At 39.8% G+C, this 10,534-nt stretch overlaps 1 protein-coding gene across 2 annotated transcripts; it reads left to right on the top strand.

Annotated features, from left to right (window-relative positions):
* Positions 1 to 2: 2 nt before the first annotated feature.
* Positions 3 to 9,351, top strand: PPIL3 (peptidylprolyl isomerase like 3). 2 transcript variants are annotated; one of them, XM_045078538.1, is made up of 7 exons: positions 3 to 124; positions 1,490 to 1,574; positions 2,841 to 2,915; positions 4,073 to 4,166; positions 6,243 to 6,310; positions 8,438 to 8,556; positions 8,897 to 9,351. In XM_045078538.1, the coding sequence occupies exons 2-7, from the start codon at positions 1,572 to 1,574 to the stop codon at positions 9,021 to 9,023; spliced, it is 486 nt and encodes a 161-aa protein (XP_044934473.1). In that variant the 5' UTR covers positions 3 to 124; positions 1,490 to 1,571; the 3' UTR covers positions 9,024 to 9,351. The 2 variants fall into 2 exon arrangements, with proteins under 2 accessions (XP_044934473.1, XP_044934472.1); XM_045078537.1 differs by lacking the exon at positions 3 to 124 and adding an exon at positions 188 to 344.
* Positions 9,352 to 10,534: the final 1,183 nt, after the last annotated feature.

Genomic DNA, 10,534 nt, shown 5'->3' with positions numbered 1-10,534 from the left:
GTCCTCCCCGTTTTATGTCGGAGCCCAAGGCACTGCTAGAGGTTGCGCGGAATGGTTCCGGTTTACGTTTCGTGTCCTGGTACATTTATTAAAAGAGCTCTCTTTCGCTGTCAAAAGGTACCGGGTGAGGATAAATTACATTACCTTCCTAGCTGTAGTCATTCTGGTTTGAAATAGGAAGGAAGGAAGGAGGAGGTAAAACGAGGCGAGGAGGTGAGGGGCGTACTCTCTAATGGGTCCCCCGCTTGACTTCCGGTAGCCGAAGTCTCTTAACTCCGAAACGTGGGTATATGCAAGGGGATTTTTTTGTTGTTGTTTCCGCAACAGCTGTGCTAGCTGAAGTGGTAAGTAACATCACTCAGTCTTTCATCCACCGAGATTCTTGCTAAGCTCTTTGTTTTGATTCTTGGGCTGCTTCAAGTGAGCATACCCGGCGGGGAGGGTGGTGTTGGAACAGACCCGTTTAGAAAAATAAATAGCGCATTATTGGTGAGTGCTATTGTTGTGCCCAAATTCCGAGACCCCCCAAAGACGACCACCAGAGTCCAGAGTCAAAGCCAAACAGCAAGGGTCGTTGATTACAGGTTCCAACCCGGACCTCCACGCACTCGTTGCCAGTGATGCTTAGAGGTCCCGAGCTCGGGATCACAACACCTTTTATACACTATTTTTGGGGAGGCAGGGACTTAGCATACATCATAGTATCTTGTAAAAATCACCACATACTGCGGGAAAATCAAAAAGGAACTCTATAATATGACTGGCGCGCTACAGAGCGGGAAAAGGCTGGGAACAGATTATTGGTTAGGTCAAAGGGCTGTCATTCTTCAAACTGCTGAGTTGGCGCCGCCAGGGTATGTGTCACCTCAGGATTGACCAGGGTCTTCCCGTCAAGCCGCAGGGCGCCAGATGGTTGTTATCTCTCGGCCCAGAGCCAGGTGGGGGGTCCGGGAGCAGCCATTCTGTCAGGGTCAATTCTGGGCGGGGGATGTGTGGTTCCAGAGTGTCCATAGAAAGTCTGCTGGTATTTTTCCATCTCCTCATGGGTTAGCAAGCGAAGGTACAGAAGCAGAAATAGCGGTAATGGTTATAATTTAGGCATCTCACTATAGGAGAAGATAATTGGGCAGGTCCTAGAGTGAAGGCAGTTTTAAATAGAGTTATCAGGCCAGTGAGACCTGACTTTCGAGCAGAGACTTGGACGTGAGGGATGTAACTGTCCAGACGTCCGAGTTTAAGTGCTCCAAAGGGAGAACACTCGGTGTCTAGACCCCAAGGCGGAAATGTACCTGACTTGCAGGAGTTGCAGGGAGGCTTTTGAATAAGAGTAAGTGAGAGATTGAGGGGCTTGAGTCGGGAAGGTTCTCATCGTTTCCATAGTCAGATTTTTATTACTTGGGGATGCTATTCGAGACGTTTTCTTTTAAATATGCAGTAAAAATGAGCATGTGTGAGTTGAGAGGAAAATAAGCATAGTTTTGTCTTTCAGGAATAGAGGCACGTTTTCCAACTTCTCTTGGTAAGACTGAGAAATTCAGCAGTAGTACTTCCTGAAACCATCAAGAAGAAAAATGGTAAGCTTTGTACAAATTTTTTTTAAGATTTTATTTGTCAGAGAGAGAGCGAGCACAATAGGGGGAGAGGCAGGCAGAGCAGGCAGAGGGAGAAGCAGGTTCTCCCCGCTGAGCAAGGAGCTCAATGTGGGACTCAGTCCCAGGATGACAGGATCATGACCCGACACCAAGGCTGACGCTTAATCTACTGAGCCACCCAGGCGTTCCCAGTTTTGTGCAATTCATAATGTCTTTCATTATAAATAATTTTTAGAAATTCAGTTAAGGGAAATAAAACTGTGTGGACTTTAATGGCAAGACATGAATGGTAAGACAGAAGCACACAGCAGATGACCGCTCTAAACAAAACCAGAAGCAAAATTACTTTTAAATTCTTCAGCATTTTCACTTAAAATGCACAGAATTTACTTTTTACAGAAAAAGACTGATTACAGCATATACATGGAAAGAGGGAGCTGCAGAGTATACCCAGGTGTGATAATTTTAACTGAATCCTTTTGTTCTGGATCTAAGGTAGCACCCAGAGCTTGCCATAGAAGACAGGCAATGAGAATAATGCTCTGTCTCCCTCCCACCCTACCCCCGGCTCACACACTCCTGCCCTCTATCAACCTGACCATACTTTCTGACTGCGAGAAACTATTGGGAGAAGAGAAATGAAAAAGGAAGCCTCAGAGTAACCCCCCACCCCACAATGTAGCAACCAAAGGGATGTGCAAGTTACTGGGACAGCAGATAAACAAAAAGCAAGCAAGAATAATATGGTTACCTCTGTACACTTAGGATCTAGAAACACAGAAGACTGTTGTCTTTAGTGAAGAAAGGAATTGTTTTTAACACTGTCACTCAGAATTAAAGTACATAAGGAAAATGGTGGAACCTGTTTTGAAAAGTCATTTTCTTACTATTTTTCAATATAAATGATGTTGGTGTGTTTCCATTTAAATCAGTATTACTAACATGACCATTGTTTTCATTTTTATTGATGAAAAATTCACACTTAAGTATTTCCATTACAGTATTTACTATCAAATTTTAGGATAGATACCGTTTTACATTAACATATTCATCTTCTGGAGTTTTTTTTTTTCTACTGTTGAAATAAGTTTTGAAGAAGTACAGCTTACTCTCAGCTATGAGGACAGTTCATCTCTGAAATGTTTTTTTGTGTTTTCATTCAGATTGTCATCTTTATCCTAGTTTGGGAAATAAATACAATGCATAAAGTCATGAAGAAATCTCATTTTTTATTTTTCTTGTTTTTAGTCAGTGACACTGCATACAGATGTAGGTGATATTAAAATAGAAGTTTTCTGTGAGAGGACACCCAAAACTTGTGAGGTGAGTACCATTATGTACCTGTAAGTTAATGAGTTAATGCAGCAGGATAACCATTTTGAAATTAACCTAAAAAACAATGAACACTTGTATATAAAACCAGTGTCAGGAAAAACTAGGCGGCATAATTTCTCACTTAATTTCTACTTACTTTTTTTTTTTTTTTTTTAAAGATTTTATTTAACAGAGAGAGAGATCACAAGTAGGCAGAGAGGCAGGCAGAAAGAGAGAGGGAAGCAGGCTCCCCGCTGAGCAGACACACCCCCACCCCTACCCCCGCAATGCAGGGCTTGATCCCAGGACCCTGAGATCATGACCCGAGCTGCAGGCCACTTAGGTGCCCCAGTTTCTACTTACTTTTGATGTTAAAGGTGGAGCAAAGAAAGGATTGATAATTTTTCTTTAACTGTAGAGTGGTAGGTATCTTTTTCTGCTCATTTTATTAGGATATTAGGTAAGAGAACTGTTTCTTACATTATTTTAATTATTTAAATGACAAGGAAGGAAAAAGTTAGCTCTCTCTCTATATTCATTTAGCAATTACTTATGAAAGACTATCTTGCCAGGGTCAAGGAATACAGTAATGAACAAGAGATATCCCTTGCCCTTACAGAGCTAATACTCTGAGAAAATAAGCTGGGGGGCGGGAGAGTCATTCTAGAAAAAAAATGATTCCAGATCATGATAATGCGTTGTAGGAAACAAAGTACTGAAATGGAGACTAATGGAAAGGAATTATTTAAAAGAAGTTGAGGGCAGGCCTAGCCAGGAAAGTGATACTTAAACTTAGTGCAGAAGGTAATGAAGGCATTTTCATGGAAAGACATAAAAAGAATATTCCAGGTATAGAGATAGAAGTACAAAGGGCTTAGGTGGGTAAGCCGACCCCTTTCAGATGAATTTTCAGAATGATAGTGGGGTTAACATAGTAATAGAAAGAAATTATTAACACATGAGATGTAGAGGTAGGATTGTGTATTCTATTCCAAGAACAAAAGGAAGCCATTAAAGTGTTTTAGGCAGAAAAGTGAGATCCAAAGTAATTCCTAAAAACATAAATGCATTGTTAATGGTATTTTTAGTAAATAAAATAGTTTGCTCATTGCTTTAAATGTGTTTCTGTTACATCATTTCCCAATCATTATTTTTACTCTTTTCAGAATTTTTTGGCTCTTTGTGCCAGTAATTACTACAATGGCTGTATATTTCATAGAAATATCAAGGGTTTCATGGTTCAAACAGGAGATCCGACAGGTAAGTTTCTCCATCAATATCTAGAGAATTGGGTATATAGTATGAAGAAGAGAGTAGACAAAGAATAAAAAAATTTATAATGTAACATTGTATATAAACTATGCTCCAATTAAAAATATTTGGAGGGGGTTGTCTGGATGGCTCAAAGAGGTTAAGTATCTGACTCTTGATTTTGATCCAGGTTTTGATCTCAGGGTTGTAAGTTCAAGCCCCGCTGGACTTGGAGCCTACTTAGAGAATTATATGAAAACAAGTTTTTTTAATAAATAAAATTTATTTAATTTTTATAAAATAAAACCAAAGATATAAGCACACAGAGTTTTTATAACCCGGCTACCTTACCATAGCAAGAAATTTTTTAAGTAGAAGCTGCTGGCATCTAGCTTTGCATTAAAGTAGGACAGGGGTGCTTGCATGGCTCAGTGGGGTGAGCACCGGACTCTTGGTCTCGGCTTGGGTCGTGATCTTGGGGGAGTGAGATCAAGACTTACATCAGACTCTGTGCCAGGTGCAGAGTCTGCTTCAGTTCTGTCTTCCTTTCCCACTGCCCCTCCTGCTCGTTACACTCTCTCTCTTCAAAATAAATAAATAACATCTTAAAATATGAACACTATTGACAGTGAAAGGATTTCTTTCTTTGTAGAGATACTTTATTTTTCTGGTCTGTGAAGTGAAATTTTGAGAAGAGGGGACATATATAATTTTATCTTTTTTTTTTTATTTATTTTTGAGAGACTGCCTGCGCAAGCATGGGAGGGTGACAACGGGGGTGGGAGGGGAAGGCAGACTCCCCGCTGAGCAGGGAGCCCCATCTGGGACTCGATCCCAGGACTCTGGGATCATGACTAAAGCCGAAGGCAGATGCTTAACCAACTGAACAACCCAGCCACCCCAAATGTTATTTATAATTAAAGAATTATTGGGGTGCCTGGGTAGCTCAGTTGGTTAAGCATCTGCCTTTGGTTGGGATCATGATTTCAGAGTCCGGGGATCAAACCCCATGTTGGGCTCAGCAGGGAGCCTGCTTCACCCTCTCCCTCTGCCTCTTCCCCAGCTGTGCCCTCTTTTTCTCTTTCACACAAATAAATAAAATCTTTAAAAATAAATAAACAGGGGCACCTGGATGGCTCATTCGTTAAGTGTCTGCCTTTGGCTCAGGTCATGATCCTAGAGTCCTGGGATGGAGCCCCACATAGGGCTCCCTGCTAAGTGGAAAGCCTGCTTCTCCCTCTCCCACTCCCTCTGCTTGTGTTCCCTCTCTCACTGTGTCACTGTCAAATGAATAAATTAAAATCTTCTTAAATAAAATAAATAGTTATAAAATAGCCCATATGTTTTAGAAACTGAACCTTTTCAGGCACTTGGGTGGCTCAGTTGGTTAAGTGACTGCCTTCAACTCAGTTTATGATCCTGGAGTCCTGGAATTGAGTTCTGGCATAAGGCTCCCTGCTCAGTGGCCAGCCTGCTTCTGCCTTTCCTCCCTGCTCCCGCCCTCTCTATCTCTGCCTCTCTCTCTGTCCAATAAATAAAATCTTTAAAAAAAAAAAAAAAAAAAAAAAGGAAGAAAAGAAAATCAACCTTTTCAACTTTTTTTTTTTTTAAAGATTTTATTTATTTATTTGACAGAGAGAGAGATCACAAATAGGCAGAGAGACAGACAGAGAGAGAGAGATGAGGAGAAGCAGGCTCCCTGCTGAGCAGAGAGCCCAATGCGGGACTCGATCCCAGGCCCCCGGGATCATGACCTGAGCCGAAGGCAGAGGCTCAACCCACTGAGCCACCCAGGCGCCCCATCAACCTTTTCAACTTTTAACTAGATACTTTGGTTTCTGTTTTTTCTTTTTAAGTATTTTATTTATTTATTTGACAGAGATCACAAGTAGGCAGAGAGAGGAGGAAGCAAGCCTCCCTACTGAGCAGAGAGCCGATTCGGGGCTCAATCCCGGGCTCCATCCCAGGACCAGGATATTATGACCTGAGCTGAAGGCAGAGGCTGTAACCCACTTGGCCACCCAGGCGCACCGATACTTTGGTTTTTTTAATTAGATACTTATTTTGATTTGTCTTGTAATATAGGTACCGGAAGAGGAGGTAACAGTATCTGGGGCAAGAAATTTGAGGATGAATATAGTGAATATCTTAAGGTATATCTCTAGTGCTTCAAAATCTATTTTCTCATGCCTTGTTTACACTTGAAAACTTCTAGTACGTATGTTGTTAATGTCATTAGTATACAAACAAACTTTTTTTGTAGTTTTAGTATACTTGATAAATGTCAGGGAGAAAATTGCAAGAAAAATTTCTTGCCTTAAATATATTTTAGAATATATAAATGTATTTTGGAATCTCACAATCCCATGTATCTTAATATTAAGGGAGCTTATCTTCGGATCCAACCTGAAATGTTTAATCAGTAACGTATCAACAGGGCTAAATGTCTCACTAGGTTAAAGGGAAGGGCATAGCATGGTGAAATTAGAGATTTTTATTTTCCTTCCTGTTTTTGTTTTTCTTTTTTTTTCTTTTTTTAATTTATTTATTTATCTGAGAGAGCAAGCGAGCACACCGGCAGGCAGAATGGCGGCAGAGGGAGAAGCAGGCTCCCTGCCGAGCAAGGAGCCCGATGTGGAACTCGATCCCAGGACGCTGGGATCATGACCTGAGCCAAAGGCAGCTGCTTAACCAACTGAGCCACCCACGTGTCCTGTTTTTGTTTTTTTTTTTTTCACATTTTTCATTCACATTTTCTTGATTTTTCAAACTTTCTAAAGAACATTTTCTTTTTAATTTCGTATAAAAAAGAAAAAAAATTATTTTAAAGTAATCTCTACATCCAGCGTGGGGCTCAAACTTACAACCCCAAAATCAAGAGTTGCATGCTCCATCAGCTGAGCTCATCAGGTGCCCCACGGAATGTTTGTTGGTTTTGTTTTGTTTTTTTTAATAAACTAATGCATGCCTGTTTTTAAAAAATTTTTTTTAATTTAAATTTAAAAAATTAAAATAGCATGATACTATCTTAGCTCAAAAACAAGCAAAAGAAAAAAATATATTGTTTAGGCATATTTAAAGATAGTAGAATAATGGTTCTCCGAGAGGTTGAGGTGACAGATAAGGAGTATACAGGCATATGCAACAGTTGGGTAAGCTGGATTCTTAAATCTTAGAAATAGATTAATGAGTATTAAGTTCTAAGGGGTACATTACACTCTTGTGTATGTATCAAATGTAACATTTGGGAGTCACCTTTTAGGAAGACAATGAAGGATTAATATCTTTTTTTCACATTTTTAAAATTCAGTTGAATAACATACAACGTAGTACTGGTTTCAGAGGTACAGGCCTGTGATTCATCGGTCTTACGTATAATACCCAGCGCTCATTACATCACATGCCCTCCCTGATGTCCATCAAAGCATTAGTATCTTGATGTAGCTGTATTTCTGTTGCTTGTCTCACTAGTGTTTCCTGATAAATAGCTAAGGAGAGAGTAATCATTATTTATTGGCAGCACCTCCTTATAACACAGTTCTGTCATGTGTTCCATCTTATCAGTAGAGTCCTTTTAACTCTTTAATAGTTACTTGTTTAACAAATACTATCATGAAATTAGAGCTGTAGGAAACCTTCCCTTGATCATTCAGTCCTGGGTCATGAACTGACTGCCCTTGGGTAGAAGACCCAAGATATATTCTCAATGGCCATTGGCTTAAAAAAAATGTTTAGCACTATCAGGCAAGAGATAACACCATTCCTTTTGCCAGACTCCATCACTCCCCAATGTGTACATTCTGTCCAATTAATTTATTACCTGCTGACTCATGCAGGCACTTGAGTTATGAATAAACCCCTGAACTAGTCCAACCACCCTCCCTTGTTTTACAGATACAGAAACTAGCCAGAGTCCAGTGTATATGTGAAGAGTTTATGGGGATTTTGGTTTTGTTGTCTGCCTGATCGTTCCATGCCAGCATGTTCCTTAATATAAATGTAAGGATTTCTATTATACCTTGGTATTGTGAAAAATGTTTGTGGCTGTACTCCTTCAAAGTGAAAATGAAACTAACTGGGGCATGTGATTTGATACATGACCAATTTACATACAAGTTTTAGAAATACAGATAATACAAAAAGTGAACATTGGCATTAGCCTTAATAGAAGCTGATTAAATGTTTTCTTGGTCCCTTAAAAAGTACAGGTCTTGTTTCAGTCCTATATTTGGAATATTTATATTAAAACACAGGTAAATATTTTGCCCTATCTTTTACAGCACAATGTTAGAGGTGTTGTATCTATGGCTAATAATGGCCCAAACACCAATGGATCTCAGTTCTTCATCACCTATGGCAAGCAGCCACATTTGGACATGAAATACACAGTATTTGGAAAGTGAGTATTTTGGTGTCATCCTTCCGTACTTTCTCTGGGCTTTCCGATACCAAAGAAAATCTTATGACTGGTTTGTATTAGATCCATTTGTAGCGGTGCTGTGCGAGTACTTTGATGGTAGTATTCCTACCCATTGCTGTTGTCTTAAGGCATAAAAATAAATTTTTGTTTCTGATTTTGACTCCTATCCATGACAGAATATCAGTATTTTTTATTGTCCACTGAACTAGGGAATTCAAAGAACTATGAGCATGGTCCTTTCAGGAAACTGTAATAGGTATTTGGATATTGTGTTTCAGTCTAAGGAAATTTTCATCCATTTATATTGTTTCTCTTTCAGGGTGATAGATGGTCTGGAGACTCTGGATGAACTGGAGAAGTTACCAGTAAATGAGAAGACCTATCGACCTCTTAACGATGTACACATTAAGGACATAACAATACATGCCAATCCATTTGCACAATAGCTATAATAGATCTGGAAAAATACTTGGCCGACTATTCAAGGAACATACGTATTGTGTTTACCCAGTTTTAATTATGTAGAAAGATTACATCATCTTCCTGCCTGTTTATAGCTAAGATCTTCTAGGAGTTGGTGGTACCATGAGGGCCCAAACAGCTTTCATTTCCATTATTACAGCATATTTTTTACTATAACTATTATCTAATGTATTTAAGTTCAATTTTTTAAAAAACTCTTCTACTTGTAATTTTTTGTTACACATAAACATTCATATATAAACAGAATTTTTGAGCACTCTGATTAAATATGCTTGCCATATCTTGTCCACATCCTGGACGTAGTCTTTTCCATTAATTATTCACTTTGTGCAGTTAGAGTAAGGGCAAGATAGAGATGACCTAGAAAAGCCAACCAGTCCATTTTGCTATTTTCTCTAGTCTTTTTTTTTTTAAAGATTTTATTTATTTATTTGACAGAGAGAAATCACAAGTAGATGGAGAGGCAGGCAGAGAGAGAGAGAGGGAAGCAGGTTCCCTGCTGAGCAGAGAGCCCGATGCGGGACTCGATCCCAGGACCCCGAGATCATGACCTAAGCCGAAGGCAGCGGCTTAACCCACTGAGCCACCCAGGCGCCCCTATTTTCTCTAGTCTTTAGATTTACAATAAAGGCTCAGAGAAGTCCTCAAGTACAGTTTGAGCACTCAATATCCCAACTCATTTGCCCATGGAACATTTTTGAAACCTTATCATTTACAGTATTGCAGGATAGAATTCTACAGGTGATCCATTTGAAAAATGCATTTAGATGGTTAAGAGCACCAGTTGTAGAGTCCTGGACTGTGTTTGAATCACAGCTCTACCTCCTACTAAACAGATTATCATCTCCCAAGTTTTCTCATCCCTGAAGACTCCTCCCCTCATAAGATTCATGAGGACTGAATCAAACAATGTGTGTAAAGCTTCTGGCATGTGATTCTGTAGTGAGTAAATGGAAGCTGCTCTCCTGACCTTTCCACCATAGGGCTCTCACCTAATCAGTCCTCATTTATCAAGCTATACTATTGATCTCATCAAGAACTATATTCTTCAGGGTACTTGGGTGGCTCAGTGGTTAAGCATCTACCTTCAGCTCAGGTCATGATCCCAAAGTCCTGGGATGAGCCCCCACATTGGGCTCCCTGCTCAGCAGGAAGCCTGCTTCTCCCTCTCCCACTCCCCCTGCTTGTATTCCCTCTGTGAAATAAAATCTTTAAAAAAAAAAAAAAGTATTCTTCAGTCTGCTTCAATCATCTCGATAGTATTCCTAAAACTGATGCCCAATGTTTCTTGGTTTGTATCATTTCTGCAGATGGCTGATCTAAATATTTTCTTTCTTTCTTTTTTTTTTTTTTTTGTTTGATTATTTATTTATTTATTTGACAGACAGAGATCACAAGTAGGCAGAGAGGCAGGGAGAGAGAGAGAGAGAGGAGGAAGCAGCTCCCTGCAGAGCAGAGAGCCCGATGCGGGGCT

This window comes from Mustela putorius, unplaced genomic scaffold (genome assembly GCF_011764305.1).
Source record: "Mustela putorius furo isolate JIRA1106 unplaced genomic scaffold, ASM1176430v1.1 tig00000275_pilon_pilon_pilon, whole genome shotgun sequence".
NCBI lineage: Eukaryota > Metazoa > Chordata > Mammalia > Carnivora > Mustelidae > Mustela > Mustela putorius.
Note: the sequence above shows the minus strand (reverse complement) of the source record. Positions and strands in the feature narration are given on the sequence as shown.